The 24,245-nt window shown below is 39.5% G+C and overlaps 4 protein-coding genes and 1 non-coding gene across 6 annotated transcripts; 2 read left to right on the top strand and 3 right to left on the bottom strand.

The window, feature by feature from the left end:
* Positions 1 to 3,877: 3,877 nt before the first annotated feature.
* sod2 (superoxide dismutase 2, mitochondrial) lies at positions 3,878 to 6,418 on the bottom strand. The gene is made up of 5 exons (XM_008397631.3): positions 6,260 to 6,418; positions 5,135 to 5,340; positions 4,852 to 4,968; positions 4,273 to 4,452; positions 3,878 to 4,181 (listed from the first exon to the last, which is right to left on the bottom strand). The coding sequence occupies exons 1-5, from the start codon at positions 6,286 to 6,288 to the stop codon at positions 4,036 to 4,038; spliced, it is 678 nt and encodes a 225-aa protein (XP_008395853.1). The 5' UTR covers positions 6,289 to 6,418; the 3' UTR covers positions 3,878 to 4,035.
* Positions 6,419 to 7,214: 796 nt separating this feature from the next.
* wtap (WT1 associated protein) lies at positions 7,215 to 13,574 on the top strand. Of its 2 annotated transcripts, none has more exons than XM_008397628.3 (8): positions 7,215 to 7,425; positions 7,982 to 8,017; positions 8,128 to 8,183; positions 8,282 to 8,340; positions 8,430 to 8,557; positions 9,636 to 9,814; positions 12,135 to 12,289; positions 12,380 to 13,574. In XM_008397628.3, exons 2-8 carry the CDS (start codon positions 7,988 to 7,990, stop codon positions 13,036 to 13,038), a joined length of 1,266 nt encoding a protein of 421 aa, XP_008395850.2. In that variant the 5' UTR covers positions 7,215 to 7,425; positions 7,982 to 7,987; the 3' UTR covers positions 13,039 to 13,574. The 2 variants fall into 2 exon arrangements, with proteins under 2 accessions (XP_008395850.2, XP_008395851.2); XM_008397629.3 differs by lacking the exon at positions 7,215 to 7,425 and adding an exon at positions 7,532 to 7,640.
* An 899-nt stretch (positions 13,575 to 14,473) lies between these two features.
* Positions 14,474 to 18,260, top strand: acat2 (acetyl-CoA acetyltransferase 2). Its single transcript, XM_008397625.3, has 9 exons — positions 14,474 to 14,624; positions 15,812 to 15,946; positions 16,060 to 16,241; positions 16,404 to 16,521; positions 16,613 to 16,756; positions 16,827 to 16,949; positions 17,034 to 17,188; positions 17,282 to 17,392; positions 17,502 to 18,260. The coding sequence occupies exons 1-9, from the start codon at positions 14,576 to 14,578 to the stop codon at positions 17,670 to 17,672; spliced, it is 1,188 nt and encodes a 395-aa protein (XP_008395847.1). The 5' UTR covers positions 14,474 to 14,575; the 3' UTR covers positions 17,673 to 18,260.
* tcp1 (t-complex 1) lies at positions 18,251 to 23,483 on the bottom strand. The gene is made up of 12 exons (XM_008397627.3): positions 23,311 to 23,483; positions 22,761 to 22,846; positions 22,540 to 22,668; positions 22,033 to 22,130; positions 21,840 to 21,950; positions 21,547 to 21,728; positions 21,130 to 21,256; positions 20,636 to 20,811; positions 20,411 to 20,534; positions 19,563 to 19,755; positions 19,308 to 19,471; positions 18,251 to 18,663 (listed from the first exon to the last, which is right to left on the bottom strand). The coding sequence occupies exons 1-12, from the start codon at positions 23,381 to 23,383 to the stop codon at positions 18,450 to 18,452; spliced, it is 1,677 nt and encodes a 558-aa protein (XP_008395849.1). The 5' UTR covers positions 23,384 to 23,483; the 3' UTR covers positions 18,251 to 18,449.
* Positions 22,932 to 23,069, bottom strand: LOC145549861 (small nucleolar RNA SNORA29). The gene has a single exon (XR_014085713.1). It is a non-coding gene; the product is annotated as a small nucleolar RNA SNORA29 (small nucleolar RNA).
* Positions 23,484 to 24,245: the final 762 nt, after the last annotated feature.

Below are 24,245 nucleotides of genomic sequence, written 5' to 3'. Positions count from 1 at the left end.
TTCCAAGTTACAAAAAAGCTCATGCACGGATTATGATGATCCTGCAGAATGATTGTTCAATTATGGATACAAGGCTTTTTATGTTTGCAGTTATGATCCCTGTATGAACCACATTTTGCAACAATTGAATCCTTCTATTTTTCAGAAAGAAAACTCAGAGATTTCCGTGTGGACTTTCCAAGCCTGACTGAATCCAACATGAACCAAAATGACCTCGGTTTTTGCAGTGATTTATCCCGCCATGCTGCCTAAAGGATGTCCCAAGCCTTTGGACTCACTGGAGTAAAGACCAGCTGTTACATAACTACAAATAATTTAACAGACACACACACAGTCACACCCTGTTGCTAAAACAATCTTTTCCCTCTCTTTTAAAGGCAGACTTTCTGAAGTGACTGAGAGACTTTCAAAGCGGAGTTACGGAAATTTACTGTGCACACCTTTACTTTATTCCAGCTCCTGGGAATGTGCATCTGTCTGCGTGGTGTTTTCAACAGCCATGGATGAATCAATCATCCACAGACTGCAGGACTAAAGCTTCCTATAGAGTCCCACAGCCTCTGAAATGCTTCCTGGCACTCAGCACCTGGTCGAGCATTCAGACCCGGGCTGAGACCCAAACGGGTGCCCTGAATTTTTCTCTGACACCCTATCTGCCAGGAACAGTGGACGACAAGCCCTGGAAAGTTTTACTTCTTTAATGCTGACTCTATTCAAGTCCAACTAGGACAATGGCAGCTTGTGTATAAGGCAAACAGTGTAGGTATAGTTCACTCAGAAGCAATAGGGCAACTTGACAAGTTGGAAGCCTGTCAGACGGAACCTAGATAAGCAACGACAACGCTCAGGGCAACCATATGAAACATTTATAGGATTAAGCTGTAATAAAATGTAATATTCAAAAAAATATTAAGAACGTTTTTATAAACCTCATTACAGTCAAAAGTTTAAGAAGTTTAAAGGAAGGGGTATGAGGCATAATTTTGAGCACAAAGCTTTAGGAGGAAAAAAAAAAAGAGTAAGTCAAAGTTCTGGAACCATGTGGGGGTAAGTCAGCTTCTCCCACCAGAACCGAAACAATAAAAAAAAAACAAAAGTGTGGTCCGGAAATCTGTTTGTTCACTCAGAACTGACAGCATCACTCAATATCTGCCACAGTTCTGTTTCCAATTTGGCTGGTGGGGAAATTTTAAGCATGTCTCATGTTCATATTTGAAGCTCACTAGAAATGGAAAGTTGTGGTCAAGGTCATCGGATATTGTGGTGGTTTCTCATTTTAGATTTGAAACTGAGTTATACAAGAGAGGCAAAACATAAAAGAATTTTTTTATTTTATTCAATTATAGACAACATTTGTTCAATAACAGAAATGCTTATCCATAACCAAATCTGAACGGGGTGATCAGTCCTTGTACAGATTTGGCAGAGCAAGGCTTCTTGCTGTTTTCTTTTAATGCCTTAGTTTCTCTCAAAACTCTTGGGACGCTGCCCTAAGAGACAGAAACTTTCATCACGTGTCATTATTTGACTAAAAAGACAGTTTTCAGAGTTTAACAAATTAATCTATACCTAAACAAAAGTAATGTTATTTCTGAATCTGTAAACTAGTTTCTAGAGATTATCTGAATATGAACATGTGTACTGACAGATATTCAGATAAGACTCTGAACATGACACTTCAAGGTAATAAAAACGTCAAGACTCAAAATGCCATTCCTGCACAAGAGAGCTTCTTATGACTAATGTAAAAGGTCAATAGAGGATATTTTCATGGGAATTTGGAGCAAAGCAGTTTCTATGATTGCAATGTCATGCGTATTAAGTTATTTTTGTATAATTTAGACAAATAATCAGTTAAAGCAGAAAAATAGCAACTGTGTGTCCAGCTTAGCTGGGGTAGTTTCAGAACTCATGTGTTGACAGTGAAAAAATGGATGCAAAACAAACCCTCACGCCAGTTTCGTTGCATGCCTCCATATACCACAGAGATTCAGCAGCACCAGCAGTTGAGCTTGTGTTTCAAATGATATGTGTGTTGTGGCTTTGAAATAAGCTCAACTAAATCTGGGCAACTCAGAGGAAATAACTTTCAAATATTTGTCCAACATTTTCCTATTCTCATTCCAGAGGTTAGATATCCTGCATGTTGTTAAAATTAAATTGCTTTGTTGCACAAATGAGCCTCGGCAAAAAAAAAATAAATAAATAAATAAAAGAGTGCTATATTTCTTCTGGTAATCCTCTTATTAGGTAGTGAACCTTCATTTTTGAGGCATAACCATATTTGAATTTTGGAACTTCTCTGGTTTGGATGATTGCAAATCTTGAATTTATTTCTCCAGATTAGACTTTGCCTTCGTAAAGGAAACTGATCAGCCTAGTTTAGTTATGATTCTCCAACCACAATTTGTTACGTAGCAACCAACTGACTAAGCTGTTAATTAAAGGACACAGTGTCAGAAAACAATAGTTGAACTCTTGAATGTCTTCTGTTGAAACTAACCATTACAGAACAACTAATACCACACAATTAGTTGCATGATCGCTTGTAACTGAATCGACAGACCTGGTATGAGCCTCTACTATGAGTGGTGCTTTTGTAAATTTGAGCTTGGAAACACTGCCGACTGGTGGCCGAAAGAAGTAGTGCACAAAGTAAGGCCTCTATTTTCTTCACACAATATGCACTTTTTATAAGTTTGAGTAGAGTTTTAGCAACAGTGCTACAGTTTGTTGATGAAAGGTGTTTTGGAGAACATTCTCATGTGTTTTGCCAGGAATAGACGGAAAATATTTCTGGACCATTTCCATCGAAAGTACATCTAGTACTTTGTCTGCTTTCTGGAGAACCGCTAACATGATGCAGAAAACACTGCTCACTCTTGTCCGGGATCTTCAGGAGGTTTAATGCTATTAGAAGTGGGCGGTTTCTCTGTTCTGCTGCTTGCCTACCAAGAATGAACAAATTCACTGACTCAATGAAAGTAGCTGGACTTTCTTAGAATTTTTTTATTTTATTTAGATAATCGTATCATATGATTATCCAATTTTGACTAATGTGTTGTAATTAGGTTTGAATTAATGTAATGTGAAATTGAACTCGGTAAGATTCTACACAATTTAACATATTTTCGAAGAGAAAACCCAGAGATGACTTGAGTTGGCGCCTTTTAAAAACAAAATTAAATCTCAGGTGACTAATGAAAATTATACTTGGAAGTTGCAAACTCTCTCAAAGTATGTAAACCTCCCCATATTACCTAATTTGTGGAGAATTCACAGGCAAAACAGTCCACTCTTAGAGACCAAAACAAATTACTATTGATCATCTCATTAATGCAACCTCTTGAAAGAAAACATTTTGTTTCTGGTACCGACGTGGACATTGCATTACCTCAACTTAATGGCAACCCAGTCTACTCCAGCGAGGACACAAATATTGCTTAAACTACAAAATAGATTGAGTTACAGTAGTGAAAAGCTCAATACAGAATTACAGATGACCTACATCATCTGATTCCAGTATGAATTCTCCAGTTTGAGGATGGACAAGCGAGTGTAATGTCCAGGACAATTCATAAAACATAGAAGTCAAGCCTGTACAATTGAAACACTATTTTATTATATTACATTTAAAACATGGACAGCAGTTACATTGTCTGATCCTAGTGTCACTTATTTGGACATAGACACACCTTTTTCAGTATGCACCCCTGTGGCACCAGTTACTTGGGTATGAAAAACAAGAGACAGCTTTTTGAAGGTGGCCAGTTTTTGTGCGCTTTAACAAGACTGGTGGTTTGCATTTGCATTAGTCGACTGGTGACCGACCAGAAATTGGTTTTCACATTTCTTTCCTTAATTAAGGGGGATGTGGTTCGTTTTAAACAGCAAAGCACTTTGAATCGTTTATTTTTATGAACGCTACAGACATCTTTGAGCGGCAATTGCTGCTTAACCAAAAATGTTTTTCATATCCATTATTTGAAAGGCTTTGATCAAAGGTGCTACTGGGCAATGACTAAGGAGCCTTTTCTACTTTTTGGCAATCTGTAGACGTTCGTGCACGTTCTCCCAGTTGATTACATTCCAGATAGCCTTCACATAGTCAGGGCGCACATTCTTGTACTGGAGATAGTAGGCATGCTCCCATACGTCAATGCCAAGGAGAGGGATGAGACCTTAGGGGGTAAAAAAATAAATGTCCATGACAATGAAATACTACAAGTAGATAGCCCCATCTCATCAACTTCAAAGCCATTTTAAACAAACCTGTAGTGCCCTGCAGTGGATCCTGGTTAGCACAAGCAGCAATGCGAAGTCGTCCGGTCTCCTTTTCGTAACCGAGCCATCCCCAGCCTGAGCCCTGAACAGCTACCGTTACAGCTGCCATCTTCTCTTTCATCTTCTGGAAGGAGCCAAAGTCCCGTTTGATGGCCTCCATCAGCTCCCCTGAAATACAGATTTCTGCTTTAGAGCAATAACATCCATGATCAGAAATAAGTCTCAGTAAAACTGACTTGCAGGATGCAAAGTTAATAGCCAGTGAGCAATAAGTGTCCTCCGCCAGCTAATATGCTTCAGAAAGCTATGGTATTTTAAAGCCACCAAGGAAGTGCAATAAATTTTCCCACACTGTCAGTTAGCACATTTCCCTGACCAATCCAGGTCAGGGAGATCAAAACGAAACAAAAAACACAACCACTCAAATTATGTCTCTGCAACTAGAAAATCACTTTGACCTACTGATGTATTCATGTTCAATACACACTATTATTTTAGGTAGGAAATAAGTTTTCAAAAGAGTTGGAAAACTAAAACAAATGAAATAAGGTTGTGTTTCTGCCTCACCTTGGGGTTCACCGCCACCATTTGGCGAGAGATTCGTCCAAAAGATGGTATGGTTAATGTGGCCGCCTCCGTTAAACTTTAAAGCAGGCTGAAGGGCAACTTGTGCAGTCACATCTCCTAAAATAAGTCACACACCAGCAATGTCAAAATGTAAGACCCATACCGATTACAGAGAGATGTTTGAGGAAACATAAATATGCACCCCTGGAAAATATTCCAAAACTATCCTAATTTTAAATCTGCATTCATGCAATCCTGAGTGACTTCAGGTGGCCATTTTTACCCTTTGCGAGAGCCTCCTCATATTTCTCCTCCGTAACATTAAGGTTGTTAACATATGTGGCATGATGCTTGCTGTGGTGAAGCTGCATTATCTCAGCATTGATGTGAGGCTCCAGTGCTCCATAGTCGTATGTCAGGTCAGGAAGTGTGTGCTTCTGCCTAGATGCAGCTATCTTACAAATGCTTTGGCTGAGGCTGACAGCACATCTGGAAAGAAAACAAAACAAAGGAAAGAATGAACCAGTTGTTGATGGCATATGTAAACTGAACTTTTCCAGTTTGTTTGTCCACTTTACAACTGAATACTTCAATCAGATACGTCATGCGGCAGGCTGATCAAATGAAGCACAAATTGATTGTGAGGTAGAAGGAAAACAAGGTGTTTTTTGCTTTTAATTAAGTCAAAGGGGTGTGAATTTGTATTCAGCCCTCTTTACTCAGTTACCTCCAAATTAAATTTGGAGCAATCATTTCCGACAACCTAATTGGTAAAACAAGTCTATACTGACATCTCAGTATAAATACAGGTGTTCTGTGAGTGGATTTTATTTAGAAGAAGACTGGTGAGCAAGCAATCTGGAAGACCAAGGAACATAAAAAAATATATGTCAGTAAAAATTATTAAAAAATTTAAAGCAGGATTAAGTTTTAAAACATTTTTGAAAGCTGATCACATAATTGCAAAACTGAACACAAAGGTTTTGTAAAAATTGTCAACAACAATCTAGGGTTATAAGCAAGTTTGCGGGGTATTGTGGACTAAAGAAAATTAACTATAGATGAACGTTGATTTAGTTCTGGTTATATAAAGTGGATAAACATCAACTAAATTAGCAAATAGCATCGGCTACACGTTTTTATAATTCTTTTTACAAAGCCGCATTTCAGTTTACAAGTGCACCGAAACATAAGAATACATAACCACAAATTAACCCAAATCCTTTTTTTGTCCACCGTAAACTAACATAAATGAGTAGCTAATCTAACTTAGCATCCGACAAGCTAACTGTTAGCACGCGACATACAACTACTACAAGTTAGCATTTGACTGCCGCTAGCAAAAGCTCCACTGGTTCCCTATGCAGTTTCAGTGGTATTATTTATGGGTAATTTTCACCTGCCTTACCTGCGTATTTCTCCAGCTCTGCAAAGCATGTTTCTTATAACTCTGTGCAAGATTACAACAACTTGTGCGCAATCCAATAAGTAATTGAAACTGCCCTTGAAATGTACAACTTCAAGTTGACAGCATAAGAGACTGTACTATTATCAGCAGATATGGGGGTTTGTGAGGTGCGTAGGATTTATATAAGCCTGCGTGGGGACAGCGAATACCATCATAAAGAACCACAACGAACTCCGCGGTAGAATTAAAATTTTTTAGGATTAAAAAACTCTGACAATTCCCATTTTTATCGCCTGAAATAACTCGCACTGCATTCCTATGGCCTTGATTAGAGTGCACTCTGATTCCGTGAGCGCAACTTGGAGATTTTAATAACTGTTTTAAACTTAGGAATTTATTATGTCATTATTATATTATGAAACGCTGTACCCTATCGTAAACGGTATAGTAAACAAATAAAAGATAAATAAAATAAAAATGAAAACGTGGAACCCACAATGTGAAATGGAACTATCCGTTCCCTACGTCACAGGTAATATCAGAGATCGTCTACACAGTGATGATAACTCGCTCTTGAATATTTTGAGTTAATTATGAAAGATTTTCTTTTGGAAAAAAAAGTGTCTATGTTCCTTAAACCAGTCTAGAATGAGTATAAATTGGTTACAAATGTATCGTGAAAAATACGTTCGCATGTTTGTTTCAGTCTTAGCCTAACAAGCTATTCTGAAAATACTCTGTATTAATACTCACATTTGTATTTATATATAAATTATATCTAAATAAAATTCATAAAACAATTTTGTTTTTCGGGGCCGAAGGGTGCTAAAATTTTAATGCACTGACAACCTAAAAGGAGAAAAATGAGAGAGAAAAAAGTAATTTGTCATGCAGTTCAATTTCTTTCAACAAAAAAGTAGGAGTGTTATATCTTCCTTTGTAATCCCTCTTTGACATTGCTCCGCAGCAGCCTGAGTGCAACACAGCCGCAGCTCGTTCAGAGCCATTCTGTTCTGTCCTCGGTGAGGAAGATGAGAGTCCTGACACCGAAGCGTGACTGAAACTTGCAAATTTCCTTTGCGAAACTTAACGTATCTCTTACATTTGGACCTGCAAGGAATTATTAAAGCCGAGTGTTTCCGGAAACACCGAAAGGAACAGGCCTGGTGAGTGCTTTGATGGCGTTAGGCCTGGTAACCGCAGCCAAGAGCCCGCTAGTTTCAGGAAAAGGAGCGTAAGGGAGGGAGTCATTTCCTTCAGCGCCATTTTGTGATAACAAGGAGTCGAACAGGAGCCAAGAACTGAACGTAACATAAGTGACCGTTAAAAAACACCGTAGCGTTACATCAGCGGTGTTTTAAATGTTTTTAATATTCAGCAGGTTGGTAAATGTCATTAGCAATCAGTAGTTAACCTTGGTTAGCTTCTACACTGTGTGTCGCTGTTAACTGCTGGCTACTGCCACACTACCGAACATTTGGCTCGACAGCGATTAGTATCTGGTTATGGTAACTTTTAGTGGCGAATAGGTGAACAGCAGTGCATTATCTATCTTCCATCACACGCTCGTTATATTTCACTGTGTATTTTATGTATTTGTATTCAAACATGGCACGTTTTTATTGTGTTGCCACATCCAGCCCTTGGCAACTGAAAAGACGATGTACTGACCTAATAGAGCTTCGGTTGCTGATCGGTTTTCTCTTATTTCTTTACTTCTAGCTCACAATGACCAACGAGGAGCCTCTTCCCAAAAAGGTTAGTACTGTCCCGCTGGTCTATTATTAAGATAAATTGTTTGTGGATCCGTTTATTTCTAAAATGGTAACGGAATTATTTGACCAGTCGCTGTTTTTCTCTTCTCACAGGTTCGCCTGAGTGAGTCTGACATGAAAACCTTGACCAGAGAAGAGCTATGTACAAGGTAAACACTCTCTCAGTTTTATGTGCAAGATGATATCTAAATTGATTTCTTTTTAAGTATTCTAATAACGACTTGAACAAATTCTTTGTGTTTTACAGGTGGAAGCAACACGATGCATATGTCCAGGTCCTTGAAACAAAATATGCAGAGCTCTGTTGTAAGTACATTTGATGTTAGCTCATTATTACATTAGTATTTTTAGCCGTGAAATTCAGCCTGATGATGCATTTGTTTTCCACACCGTAGCCAACGATGTGCCAGGACTGAAGGAGTCTGAGGAAAAGCTCAAGCAGCAGCAGCAGGAGTCTGCACGAAGGGAGAACATCTTAGTGATGCGACTTGCCACCAAGGAGCAGGAAATGCAAGAGTGCACAGTATGTATCAGTTTTAACATTATTCATTATTATATTTAATGTTTTTTGTTTTTTTTTTTGTTATTCAAAAAATAGAACTTAATTTTATACTGGAATGACTGGAACTCTCCTGTTTTGGCCTTCAAATGATGGCTGAATAAATGCTGATGCATTTTCATTAGTAATTCTAATAATATGAAATGTTAACATATAACACCTTTCAGAAAACTAATTTATGCACTATCAGATTGATTTTGACAACTGGTGGTTGAGAAAAGCCTTAGATATTTCTCTCATGACTTTGAAATTTGACCATCAATAATATGAGTGCAAACATTTGCAGTGCTGGCTGTCATGTTGGTTTTCACTCTGGACAGACATATTTTTGTTCTGTTTATTAGCAAACAGTTCTCATGGAACCGTACAATTCCTTTTTTTTATGTTCAATTATTAATACATTACGGTATTTTAAAAGGCTTTTATTGATTGAAGACATAGCACTCATCCATAGAAATCTCAGATTGGTGTAAAATGAGTAATTCTTGCAAATGATGAATGAGCAAAGTGCTGTAAAATGAGCTTCTAGGTGGATTTTCTTTTAAAAGAATTACTATGGAGATTTACGTACCTCGATCTGAATTGTCATCCAGGTGGTGCGCAAAACTGGTACAAAATAAACATGTTTATGCTGCAAGATTATTTTTGTTACAGATGCACAGTTTCTTAAATTTGAATATCAGCTTGTGCAATTTTCCCATTTACAAATAAGTGTTTGGATGCAATATTGTGTTGACTGTTACATGTAGATTGCAATACATTAATGCTTCCCATAACAGTAATATATTTGACCGGTTGGATGTGATGTCATCGGCTTTAATGTCTACACCTCATAAATTTTGTAGTGGATGTGTTGCTGAAGTGCATAAGGAGGGTTGGAACAATCAAAACAAACATTCATGACTGTCATAATTGTATGCTTTCCAAACCCTAATTTTCAATGTCAGGTTTGTAGTAGAGTACTGTTGTCAAATGAAATGAGTGAAGTTTCATGGCTGTACTCCTACACTAGTGACTAAGTTGCATTTGTCGCATTCTGCAGACCCAGATTCAGTACCTCAAGCAAGTCCAGCAGCCGAGTGTGGCCCAGCTGCGGTCGTCCATGGTGGATCCAGCCATCAACTTGTTTTTCCTCAAAATGAAGGCTGAACTGGAACAGACTAAAGACAAACTGGAGCAGGCCCAAAATGAACTGAGTGCCTGGAAATTTACACCTGATAGGTAAAGACAATCAAAATAACTCCCCCCTTCAAACAAAAAGTCAAGACTTCCTCACGCCCCCCACCCTCACTCTCACTGCAGGCATGCAGGAACAATGGTGGGGCGGAAGGCTGACAAAATGCTGTACTGGTCACAAGACTCAGACTTTACAGAAAGCCAGTCACTGCAAAAAACAAAACTGCTTTTGTTCTCTTGTACTGTGGCAGCTACATATCACATTATCTAAAGAGAAAAGACAGTATGGTCAGGTGACAGTTGTGTTTCAGCTCCCGCCCCTCACCGTCCGAGGGCCTGAAGGAGTCCGGACTGTTCCGAAGAGGTGGTCGCTCACTGCCTGCACCGGATGATCCCTTCCCGACCCCTCAGCTCAAACCAGACAGTTCACACATAAAATAAAGGGCTTATGGGGGAGGTCGTGTCAGGCGGGGAGCATCCCTAGCCTAAAACATCAATTGAACATTTCAAAGAAAGCTTCCACACTTGCTTTTGTAAAGACATTTAACAGTGGATCACATCACACAATTACCTGCTAGTCTTTCTGTGAATTGTAAAGACTTCTGGACAGTCCAGACACATTCCATTCATAAGAGGAAAGTTACTAGGAATAAAAGTAAGACTTTTGGGGGAAGAGACATTAGAACTGATATAAGACTGTGAGCGGAGCCAGATCCTCGTCCACAAAGGGACTATGGTTCAGGCATGAGGGTCCTTTCGCCCATGTCTTTGAATATGGGCCGCCACACGGTAGAGTGTTATTTAAATGTTTTATTTTGTGAATTGTTTCTTTTCCTTGCCATTTAATTTGATCTCTCATTTCTCTTAAAGCAAACACTTACAGCAGTGTGTGTTGAAATCAAGAGGTACCATTGGTACTCATCTTTTACGCTTGTGTAAAAGTTTGCAGATCAGTTGAAATTCATTACAGAAACACACTGCTGTAGGTGCTCTCCTGTTGTCAAACTGTGAGTGCAAATGTTCTGCAGATTTTCATGTTATCAGTTGACGAGGATACATTGTTTGGTATTGTGTGTTTTTTGTGATTGACCAAATCATTTCTTCCACAGCTTAGAAATTAAGTTTCCCAAATATGTGATTCGGACATTTAACTTGTGAAGTTCTCATGCTCTTTTTATCTTTTAAAAAGCATTACATTTACTTGACTATAAAGCCAGATATAAAGTAAAGGACTCAAGGATAGTTGTGGTCAACATTATGATGGAAAAAGAAATGTGGGTTACTCCCAGTCGGTTTCAATATTTAGGAATGATATTGCATGTTCTTGTTTTGCTGATATCATGCGGCTCTGGGTTGAAGTTGGCATTTTTATTTTTTAATAACTTAAAGAACATTTTTGGGAGGAAAAAACAGACCAAAATTGTTAATGCAATCAAGTAATTATATACAGTATAGTACACTGATAACAATAACAAGGTTTTGGTAATTCAGTTTAATCTTAATGATTAACATTGAACACAATTGCTGCTGTCTTTATTACACGTTAACTCATTGGGACAGTACCATAGGCATATATGTGTTAAGCCATTTGCAGCAATACAATCACTATTGCCTTATATACTAGTCAGTTTTAAAATACCGTCTTGATAATTGCAACTATAATATATTTTTCTCTTTGATCTGTTGAAACCTTGGAACAAACGGCATCCTATGCTGGTTGATTGTGCTGTTAACATTTTCATTGTTTTGTATTTAAAGGGAATACTTCACAGAATCTGTGCATCATTTATCGTGCACAATACTGATTGGTACGGATTTACGTAGATTGAAGCATTTCTTGGTGTTTTTGTGGATGTAATGTTCTGTGACATTGCTCAAATTATTCCCAATACTTAGACACAGTAATGGTGGAAGGGTAAAAAAAAATTTAAAAGCTACTGTGATTTTGCCTTGTACAATGTTCATCTTTCATCCATGTGCATTGTGGTAAGTTGAGGTAGACTGAAACATCACTGAAATAGTTTACTTGTCAAAATGTTTGAATTTTTAAAGTATTCCAGCTGAAGGGCCCAGTCTCAGGGCCCTTCAGCTGGAAGTTTCTTTATTCATACTGTCTCCATTGGTTCAGATGAGTTTAAATGGTTTGCATATATTTGTATTCAACAAGCCCTTTCAAAAAGTTCCTATTCATGTTGAGGCCAGGTCTGATTAGGCATGCGGTTAGTACGAAACTGGATACTTTCTATTAGGGTTCTGGGGCGGCGACAGGCTGACACAGGCAGTGGGAACAGATCATCAGTGTCTGCCTGCCTTTTGCATTTGTCTCCTTGTTCACCGTGTGATGTGAAACTTGTTTCCCTTGCAGCCAAACAGGGAAGAAACTGATGGCGAAATGTCGGATGCTGATTCAGGAAAACCAGGAGTTGGGTAGGCAGCTATCCCAGGGACGCATCGCGCAGCTGGAGGCTGAGCTGGCCCTGCAGAAGAAGTACAGCGAAGAACTCAAAAGCAGTCAAGACGGTAAGAGCAAACTTTTTTTTTTCCCCCTCTGTACCATATTTCAAGCAAGTTTTAAAATGTCCTTTTTGTTTTTTATATCATCACTTCCAGAGCTAAATGACTTTATCATCCAGCTAGACGAAGAGGTGGAAGGGATGCAGAGTACCATCCTTGTCCTACAGCAACAGTTGAAAGAATCCCGTCAGCAGCTCACTCAGTCTCAGGGTCCTTCAGCTGGAGCAGGCCCCAGTAGGACTTCACCCTCTACCTCCAGCTCATCTGCCGAACCCTCCACTCAGCCAGATCAGGCCAATGCTCCTACCGAACAAGGAGGCAAAGACTACAGAAGGGTCTCCAATGGTCCAAGCAATAACAACTCATCCCAAAGGAGTGAGACCACCACGCCTAGCCTGTACAGAGAGGTCAGCAGTGCCGAAGAAGACTTTCCAATGTCCCCCGTGGTTTCCAGCCCCGGTGACACCGAGACCAAACTCCCCAACCACTCAGAGGAGGTGCCAGGAAGTCAGACTGCGTCCGGTAGAGTTGGAGGACCTGCCGGTTTCAGAAGCCAGCTGAGTGCAGGGTACGAGAGTGTGGACTCTCCAACAGGCAGCGAGACATCATTGACTCAACACTCGAATGACACAGACTCCACCACCGATCCCAACGAGGACAAGGCTGCCCTGGTGACCAAGGGCGCCAGGACTGCAGGGTCACGTCATGCCCAGAACGGCCTGGACTCCAACACAAGCGATGGCGCGGTTTTGTAATGTACTTAATGTGTTCTGTATTTTTTTTTATACAGTATAAAAAACAAGGCAGCAAATACATAGTCTGTAACACAGCACCGTTGTCCAAGAAGTTTTGTTTTCACCCTTGTCCCTTTGCCTGTTGTGATGCCTTTGTCACATTTGTGTTGCTTAATGGGGATATAAACAGGATTGATGTTAGATTTGAATTGCGTGAATGTATGATTTAAAACTAGTACCTTTCACTCTGTTTATTTGAGCACGGCTACGCTGTTTAAGCTATTGACACTGAAATCAGGCCGTCTGGTGTAACGTGTCAAGTCAGTAACATCACTAAAAATTTCATTAGGTTCACAATATTCAAGGAGGTAATTTTTAGATGTTGGCCTGTGAGTTTTCTTCTTTTTTTTTTGTTTGAGTAGTTTTTATTTTCATTGGCAAAAAAAAATCAGTTTTGACAATTTTGTTAAAATGTTAGTAGTTCATATGCGATGTCCATATTATTCTTCAGCCCTTTTCATGTACTGACCAAATACAAATAAAGATTTTTAATACTATAGAGTGAAACCAATTATTAATAAAAATCAGGAACTTAGTTTTAAAGCTTCAAGTTTGGGAAAGCTTAATTTGATGTTTTGGGGAAAGGGAGTCCAAACAAACTAATTGATATGAAAAAATAATATATAAATAGTTTTACATTTTCATTATTAAAAGAATCATAAAAAATAGCAGCTTAAGACTTGTATTAGTCAAGATTTGTATAAACACTTTGTATTAAAAGTGTCATAATTTACCAAATGATGCTTTATGACAACAGTCATAAATATTCATGAAGGCGTATTCATGTTTATGACAGTGTCATGTCAGTCTTATTCACCCCCCTTCAAATAAAGTGTTACCCAATATAGTATAGGTCTAATTTTGGTATATTATTTTGATATAAAAATTGGTAGCAGATTTACTAAATGTTTATGTATTTCAGTTTAAATTCATGATTATGTGAAGGACACATTGTGTTTCATTATTTCAGTTCTTGTGCTGTGGGGCACCATAAAATATACTGTCACTGGCTATTACATCATAACAATTGATTTACCTCTGCAGACAAGCACAGCTTTAGACCAATCCTATTAACAAGAGTGGTTGAAGCCACGCCCACCAATTCTGTTTAAAGCTCTCAAATAAACTACTCCTGTTGTAAAATGTAACCTAGAATAATTAGTGAAATGCATACAAATATAAATAGATTTTTATAATAGATATTTACATTGACAACTTATTTTGTTTTTTAACAAGTTGTCTATCTCGTATTTGATCAGTCGATGATACTACTATTAATTATTTATTGGAAAATTGTGGAAATGTTGGATCTCCATATTAATTCTTCCTTATGCAGACCTTTTGTGCTCATCCTCCCAAGCACACAGTGGCGCTGTGTTCTCCATGGGTTTCATTTGTACTCCTCCTATTTAAACGTTCATGCAGTGTCAACAGAGCCGTGTCAGTGGACAGGCAGAAATAGAAAGAAGACTGCAGCTTCAAACCGGCACCTTTCAGGATGAACGCCGAACCTGTTGTTATCGTTTCGGCCGCCCGGACTCCAATAGGTAAAGCCAGGCCTCCTTAATGTTCTACAGTCATTTGTTAAAACTGGACTTTCATACATTGTAACTATTAATTTGTTACATTCTTAAACTATTATTGTTGTGTTGAGCACAAGAGACTCATTTGTGTAGAGTTTTATTTTTATTTTATGCATATGTTTATACTAAGTGCTATATGTTATGTCTTATTTATGTTTGTAATTAAGCAAAGAGGTTCTGTCCTGCACTTAAACTCGCAAGGTTCCTGGTGAGTTTTGATTGGTTGGCTTCTATATCTGGAGTATTCTTTAGCTGCTGATTGGCCGGCAGCTGTAGTCCCATGGAACACGAGCCTGCTAGTATTGGCTACCAAATACATGACGTGAGACGACATCTACTTCTTCTCTGATCTGATTTAATTAACTTTTTCCCATTAAAGTATTCCTAGCCGCTTGCTGTTAGATAAAAGCGAATCAAAATTTGAAGGAAAACAACTCAAAACAGAAACATTGACATTTGTAGGGACAAAAGGTTCATTATTTTTGAACTGATCGTTTCTGTTAAAAGATAAACCACATAAAGTAGCATGCAGTTTCCTATACATTCAGGCTACTAATACATCATTTTTAACTTCTTTGCAAAAAATAAAAATAAAATAAATAAATAAATTGAAATATTATAATAAATTGAAACCAGGTTGTCTGATTTTTGTTCTACATGCAGAACCCAACAAGAGATGCTACTTAAGGTCCCACAACCCTTTAGCAGAACTTTGCTTCAAAGAAAAATATACATTGCTTTAATGTCTGAGACATTATAGATGTAGACATATAATATCAAACTGTATAACGTGTTTATTTAAAAGTTTCAGGATACATTTTTTAAAAGTGCTGTACATCAGATATCAAGGTATATAATCAATAACTTTTCTGAGATTTTATACTACTTTGGGCTTCAGAGTGTGGATATAAATAAAAATATCTATTTAGAACTCCAAATGAACAATTTTAAAAGGTCACATTTTTTTAGAGTGTGATGAACATCGTTTTTGTACAGGCCATTTCAGTGAAGATCTAAACATTTTACCTCCTAAGAAAGAGTTTAACACGAAATATGGTTGAAAAGATTGGTTCACCACGCAAAACCGAAAATAGATTTAGACACCCCACTTATTATTTACAACACTTTAATAACTTGTCAATTTTATAAAGGCTGCTTGAGCGGCGCTCTGTCCTCGCTGACTCTGCGTGACCTTTGCTCGCCTGTGATAAAGGATGTTCTGAAGCGGGCTGAGGTGAAACCAGAAGAGGTCTCTGAGGTTATCATTGGACATGTTCTCACTGCAGGTAAATGTTTGGCAAACCTTTTAGAGTTTTCACACTATTTAACAAATCTTGCAGTATTGTTTCCTACATAATAATAAAAAATAAAAAAAAAACCTTCTAAAACTCTCTTTCAGGTCAAGGGCAGAACCCAGCACGTCAGGCCAGCGTTGCCGCTGGCATCCCGTACCCTGTCCCTGCCTGGAGCTGCCAGATGGTGTGTGGCTCTGGGCTTAAAGCTGTGTGTCTGGGAGCTCAGTCCATCCAGGCTGGAGAGTCCATTGTGGTAGTAGCAGGAGGCATGGAGAGCATGAGCAGGGTTGGTAATGAGGAAATCATTGTAGAAGGATGTGAATATATAGCGCCCTCCAAAGTGTTCATATTCCTTAAAGTTTTCAAATGTATGTATATTGAAGTTTTAAAGGACAGAGCAACACAAAGTTGTGCAATAAAATCAATCGCTTCTTTTGTCTATAATCAGGCTCCTCACACTCTGCAAATGAGAGCAGGAGTGAAGATGGGCGACGCCTCCCTGCAAGACTCCATGGTTGCGGACGGCCTGACCGACGCCTTCCACAGCTATCACATGGGAATCACAGGTCTCAGTCCATATGCAGACGCTTAGCAACTCAGTCAGCCTCGTGTACTCTGTCGATAAGTTATTTAACGCTGATCGCCAACCTTTGACAGCCGAGAACGTTGCGAAGCAGTGGGGAATCAGTCGGGAGCAGCAGGACCTTTTTGCTGTCAATTCTCAAAACAAAACCGAGGCGGCACAGACGGCAGGACATTTTGATCAGGAGATTGTCCCCATCACGGTGCCGTCCAGAAAAGGTACCAGACTTTTTCAGTTGCACAGTGACCACTTTGCCATTCTGTCTTCAACTGCTACTCTGTCCGTCAGGTCCTGTCGAGGTGAAGATGGACGAGTTTCCTCGACACGGAAGCAACGTTGCGACCATGTCCAAACTCAAACCGTGTTTTGTTAAGGACAGCAGTGGCACCGTCACAGCTGGAAACGCCTCAGGTTCCAGAGTTACTCGTGAACAATAAGCAAACATAAAATGGGACTTTGTACAGTCATAAAGCTGATTTAATACTACATCTGCAGGCATAAATGATGGAGCAGCAGCTACTGTTTTAATGAGCCAATCAGAGGCTTCGAGACGGGGCGTAAAACCCATGGCCAAAATTGTTTCATGGGCTCAGGTAGGCCTAGACCCTTCTGTCATGGGAACCGGGCCAATACCGGCCATCAGGAAAGCGGTGAGATATCAACAGAACATTAAATGTCTTAAATCGAAAAACTTTTATTTTGTTGTTCAACTCTTTTTCTAATTTTGAGTTACTCCTGTTTAGGTGGAGAAAGCAGGCTGGAAGCTGGATCAAGTTGATTTATTTGAGGTCAACGAAGCATTCGCTGCACAGTCTCTTGCTGTGATTAAGGAGCTCGGCCTGAACGAAGACAAGGTAACAGTAAAGACCGGCATCAGTATCTGGGCTCTAGTCTAGTTTGTAAACCAGTGGTGGGCAGGCAGTTGGCTGACGTACCACTGAAAGCTCTCGTTTTGTTGTTCAGGTGAATGTGAGCGGCGGGGCCATTTCTCTGGGCCATCCCATCGGCATGTCAGGCTGCAGAGTCCTGGTGACGCTACTGCATGCTCTGAACAGAACTGGAGGAAGAAAAGGCGTGGCATCCCTCTGCATCGGAGGAGGGATGGGCGTCGCCATGTGTGTGGAGAGGGTTTGAGATACAAACCTTTTAAAGCTTAGATTGCACTTGATTTATTTTTGGCTAATTAAGGGATTATAAAATCTGTTTACATTGTTGGGTGATGTAAAGCATGCTGTAATGTGGTGGTCTTACCCCGTCTCCTATAAAAAGCCATCATCACTGTGAATTTGAATTTCGCAGCTTTTGGTGTTTGACTTGGTGATCTTAAAATATTTAGTCTGAACTGGAAAGTAAAGGGTTCTTAAACCTGTGCAGATTACAGCGGTTAAGACTAGTCGGCTTCATTAGGCTACAGAAACAAATTCCAAACTGTGAAGCTCAATTTGTTACTTGGAGTACAGCTTCTAAACAAACAATGTCTTGTAAGGATGTTTTTAATTTTGCTGCAATGATTTAAGCCTTTATTAGAAAGGTTTGCATTTCTCAACATTCCAATATCTGCTTGTAGGATGAACATCTTTCCTCAAAGTTGTGCAGATAAAACATGTCAGTGCCAATAATTAGCTGCCTTCTTTAATATAGTGCTTCCTGTAAACTTAACAATTTACTGTAATGCAGATAGGTACGTGCTGATAATAATGAATAAAGAGTCATTTACAGCCACTGAAGCTTTATTTGTGTCCAAAACCAAAACAGTCACTAACAGTTCCTTTGGAAGCATAAATTCCAAAGATGATGGGAGTGGGAGAAATGTAAAGAGGCTAAATGCATGGCATACACTAGAGCAACAGCCATGAAGAGCTCAGTAATTTATAAATACAGATGTTGAACCAACGGAGACGAGGAAATATTTCAACCATCCAGAGATCCAGATTCTACAGCATCTCTGTAGGACTTTCCACCCTCTTTGGGCTCTGGGAACAGTTTGATGAGGTCGTCGATACGCAGGATGGTGATGGCGGCCTCTGTGGCAAACTTGAGGCTTTTTGTCTTGACCATGGTGGGCTCATACACTCCGGCCTGGCGGTTGTCTCTGGGTTTGCCATTCACCAAGTCCAGCCCAATCCTACACAACAAAAAGTTTAACATGAAGCCTCAAAATAGAAAAGGTGCTATTTTACAGAAACCTTCTACAGCTTTGATTCTCTTTATTAGCAAACCTGAGTAATACTAGAACATTATAATTGTGGACACTGCAGTGAAACTGGTAATAATTAACCCACATTTTGACATTTTTAAATTATGTCCCCACCATTTTTGTGAGTTTAAGCATCTTAACACCTAAGAAAATGCACCAGCATCATAGAATTGCAGAGGAACTCTGTTTAACAGGCTAAACATGTTAGTGACATGAAGAATTTGCAACCATGACATCTGAAATATGATACCCTCTCAAATTTTGCATCCAAGTTCTTTGTTACATTAATGCGTGGCTCAACTCATGAGCATTCTTACAGTCACAGAGACCCCACATATTTTTAGATCCAATTTCCAGACTTAACTTTCCAGAATTCAGAGGATTTTGACATTTTTAAGTATACATATAAAACTTTACTTCAAGTTTATGGAAGACAGACAAATGGAGTGATGATAACACAACTTCCAGGCAATTAAATAGTGGCACAAAATCTTGAATTAAAATACTTTTCCAAATTGTGTAAGGACTCTGCTTTCAATGAATTCAGTTCTGCAACAACTCTATAAACTCACCATTTGAGATTCTTGCGCTCAGGGTTGACCTGCGCCTCATTGTGGAAAGCCCTGAGTTTGGCCACCAGGTCGGTGGAGTCCTGCGCTGCGTTCACAGCCAGAGTCTTCGGTATTACGAGAAGAGACCTTGCAAACTCAGCAATAGCCAGCTGCTCTCTGGAACCCTGAGGACAGAAAACAACAGATGTTTAAAAGTTTGTTTATTCAGTTTAAAGGAAGCCCTACTGGTGAAGGCTTGGGGTTTTATAAACCCACCATGCTGGTAGCATAGTTCTCCAGGTAAATGGACAGAGCTGCCTCAACAGCGCCTCCTCCTGGTACAACAGACTTAGACTCTAGGACCCTCTTGACCACGCAGAGAGCATCATGCAGTGAACGCTCCATCTCGTCGCACATGAAGTCATTGGCTCCACGCAGAATGATGGAGGCTGATGTTCGGGCTTTTGTACTGAAGGAATGAAAAACAGTGAAATTACTAAACGGAAAATCTGCCTTCAGCTGAAAACTGCATCAAGTATCTTCTCTGTCAAGCAGACAAGTTCCTGAATTTAATTCATTCTTGGGACAGGTTCAGACTGAAACCTTTGTAGCATGACAGCACAACTCTACACTAAAGATTTTAGATATCAGTTAGAGGTGCACTGATTGCACTTTTTTGTGGCCGATCTTTAAAAAGCCCGACCTACAGATTCCAATTTTGACCGATGCAGATTTTTTTTTTGTCTGAAATTTTAAATATAGCATGAATCTCACCGAGTTGGCAACAGTGTGGTGACTATTGTTAACTTCAAATGTGCAGACATGACCTGGTGCACCAGTCTGCCAGTTAAACCTCTCTCACAGCAGAGCAAAAGAGGATTTTGAGATGGTCTTTAGACCTTTGGCAAGGTAGAGAGTATGTGTAAGTACTGGCTGATCACTGATCTCCCAAAATTAAGGAAGTCAGGGCCGATTTACTGGTGCACCTCTAGTATCAAGTTATCAATGAATGCACCACAAATACTAAAAACAACCTCAGATGGAGAAACTTATTTAAAATTTTAACTATTTAATACTGTTTTACACCAAACCTAGGAGCTATGCCCGACTGTTAATGTTCTTACTTCTTGATGAGAATGAGCTCGTCGTCACAGACTCTTTCCTGCACAACCTCCTCAGCCTGACCGAGCATAGTGGCTTCAAATGTCTCTTCTCCTTCCAGATTGGACAGGGAGGGGCAGACAGTGGCTAAAAATGCACAAAAACATCAAATTAAATGCAAACATTTTTCATTTAAATATTTTAAGACATGCAGAGCCATTACACAAGACAACGTGCTTTGCTCGTACCTCCTGTTGCCTTGGCGATGCGTTTAAGGTCCCTCTTGAGAACCCGTCTCACTGCCATGGCTCCGCTGTCCACAAAGTACTTCAGACACATATCATCAATGCCACCAGTGGTCAGTACAACATTTGCTCCAGCAGCCAGAATTTTCTGGATCCTCTCTTTGGTGATGTCAGATTCCCTAAAACCACACAAACAAATCATTTTATTCATTTATTTATTATATATATATTTGAAATATTTCTGGAAGGAATTTAAGGCAGAGCAAAACCAGGAAAGCAGTGCTGTACTAGTCAACTGTATCAACACATCCAAAATGTGTCCAGCTCAAATTAGTGGCCCTGCAGCTTAGAGAGAAGCTGCTGCCTTGACTTGTGGCTGCTCATGTTTTCTCCCACGCGTATCACTGTATGCACTATTGGACTAGTACCACAGCAAATTAAAATGGGATTATTCCTAAAGATGAGAGAAGGAAGACAGACACGATCCATAAACGTACCGCTGTCTGATCTGGTCCAGTTTCTCTGGGTCGTTGATGACGACCTGGACCCCCATCTTCATTTTGGTCTTCTGCAGGCTGAAGTCCAGACAGGCTACCTTAGCATTTACAATGCGCTTCACCATTTCTGTGGGTATACAAAACAAGCATTCAATGGCAGAAATACTCAAAAAATAAAAATAAAAAAAAGGAAGAAGGAAGAATAGTCTCATGTCTCAATAACAGTTTCTGGTTTACTATCTGGCTACAAGAAGCATCACAGCTTTCATCCCACTGTGACTTTGTTCTTTTCAAAACCAGTTTACTGTATCCCATGCACATCACTGCGTACATCACTAAAAGACATAGCAGCAAAAAAAAAAAAAAAAAGGGAGTTCTTGGTAAATAGCACCCAAACTAATCCAGTAGAATACGTACCTTGTGAACCAACTGTGCAGTTCAGAGCATATCCATTCACCAGGAAACTTTCTTTCTGGCTGCGGCCGTGAGCTTTCAACACGTTCACAGAGTTGATGGGGTATTTGGCCACTCCTTTTCCGTCAACAAACTTCACGGCCATGGCAGCGTCCACCACCATGTTAGCAAAGAAGTCCGCATCACTAAGGACCCACAGTCAAGGCACATAGATGAAACTGAATTGCTTTCCACCTTCACACGACACTTAAAAACCATCACAACATCTTGTTAAATCAGACAAATATTTAGGATACACTCCAATGATTTTGGAAGACATGGAGGTCTTTGCTGCATTGATTAGACACTCTCTTCCCAGATCATCTGTCCCGATAGTCAGATTCTCATTTATGTAGCGCACCGCTTCTCTGGAAGATCAAAAATAAGCAGTTGTAAAGATGATCTTGATCTGCTTTCATTGCAGTCTCATATTTAATATCCTCGTCTTACTTGCACGCCAAGCGATATCCGCTGATGACAGACGTGGGGTGAATCTTTTGCTTCACCAGTTCGTCTGCGCTTTTAAGCAGCTCTGCAGCAAGAATCACCTGCATCGCAGAAATGAGAAGAAAAATGTTGAAGAGGTTTTGACTTCTGTTTTACACCCAGATGTTTAATAAAAGTGAAGTAAAGTTACTGAAAATTGTTTTGTGAACCTCAGAATTTCATTAAGAACCAACCTACAAAATGGTCAAGAGTGTACAAGGCACAAATTAATGCAGAAATAAACAGATTTCTGATGAACATGCTCATTAATGAGTTCACGGAGTTTGGCTGAGGTTCTTTTAATCTTGTAAAGCAAATTCTTTGCACAAACCCAAAAGAAACATTCCAGACAAACCCAGTCTGGTTAATAGAGTATGATGTTTATTTGTATAATATAGTTTACAAATCAGGAAATTACCTGACGATAACATGCACATTAAAAATAAATAAATACTGACAGCTAGCACGTACCACAGAAGTGGTCCCATCTCCAACCTCCTTGTCCTGCAGGTCAGCCAGTTCACAGAGGACCTTGGCGGCAGGATGCTCCACCTCCAGCAGCTTCAGGATGGTAGCTCCATCGTTGGTGATGGTGACGTCCTGTTAGGATGACAAAGTCGGGACTGATAAGCAACCCATGCATACTGGAATCATTTCTGCGTGGATACGTTCGTTTAAAAAATTATACAGACCCCTATGTCGTCCACCAACATCTTGTCGAGGCCCACCGGTCCGAGGGAGCTCTTGACGATGTTGGCGATGGATGCTGCAGCCATGACTGTAAAAAGCACAAAACCATTCTGCTACCATCGGAGTTTCTTAAAGACACATTTTTACATAACTGACTGAAAAGTAACTTTCTGATTCAACTGTTCTGTCAGCTTATTTAGTGGGGCGCACAATCAGCTAGCCACACCTTCAGACCATGACAGTGTTTCTCTTCCCCATTAGCATAGCCCTCCATTCATTAGACAGTGAGTGGAAGGTACTAAAATGGGATTACACACCTGCAGTTAAAACTGGTTGTGTTACGATAAAATGCTGCAATTATTCAAAGTAAAAGATATTGATAGTTAAGTGAAATAGAACGCAACAACGGATTTAGGCTAGCATTAAAGTTAGTTAGCATTAGCCTTAGCGGCACGTGTGTTATGCATTAAAAACTGAGTTCAAACTCTCTCGGCTTGTAAAACATTCACAAGGTTTAACCGCAGCACAGAATTAATATGAACAACAACCTACCATTCTGAGTGCGAACAGACTCGCCAGTAGTTCTCTGGCCGAGCACGTTTAACGGACCATCTAACAGCGACATATTGGACCACCGCACCACAGAAAAGAAAGGAAGCGTCGCAATGCTCTATGGGTAAACTATTACCGACCAGAAGGTTCGAGAAGAAAATTAGTATAAATACTCTCAACTCCCTCAATGCGATGGTTTTTAGTTGAGGAGTGGATCCAAGCCTTTAATATTTGTTGACATTTTACGTTCGATCAGTTAGTTTATCAAATAAGAAAAGAACGGCTTAGCGTGACTATCTTTGTAAACTCCATTTCCCAGGTTGCTCTATTTGAGATTACCACTTACTATTGGGTTTTTAGCGCCCTCTGTTGCAATTTCCTTTGCAATTTATACCTTACAAAAAATTTGCAAGGTATAAATTGCAAATGTATACCTTGCAATTTTGATCACTTGATCAGTTCTTAGAAAAATTAACATGTTAAAATTTCCATCCATCCATTTTCTTGCACCCTTGTCCCTCGGTGGGGGTGAATATTGCTTTTTATTTCTTTATTTGGGTTATTTTTACATTGGTGGTTCAACATTTTTAATTGGGATGTCTCTTATACGTTTAGGCCACACACTGCTGCAGAGAGCAGTCCGATGCATGAATATGGAGGAGATGCTGTTGCAAGCCAATCACCATGTCAACCCAAGGGTTGTTATTGGTGATGTCTGGATCGACCCTCAGTTTCATGATGATGCATTAATGTGCTGGTCTGACAGATTAAATCCCAATGAAATTTATTAGTTTGTGGTTTGAAATTTGAAAAAAATAAATAAAAGTCTTAAGTGGTATGAAAACATTGACGAGGAACCATTATTTCCAGTCGTTTATATTTTATCAAAAATAAAATTTGTTATTTGTCAAGTGATTTGTTTGGGTCCAGCTGCA

Source organism: Poecilia reticulata, chromosome 21, assembly GCF_904066995.2.
Source record: "Poecilia reticulata chromosome 21, P_reticulata-male-v2, whole genome shotgun sequence".
Classification (NCBI taxonomy): domain Eukaryota; kingdom Metazoa; phylum Chordata; class Actinopteri; order Cyprinodontiformes; family Poeciliidae; genus Poecilia; species Poecilia reticulata.
The sequence above is the reverse complement of the archived record's forward strand: the minus strand, read 5'-3'. Positions and strand labels throughout refer to the sequence as shown.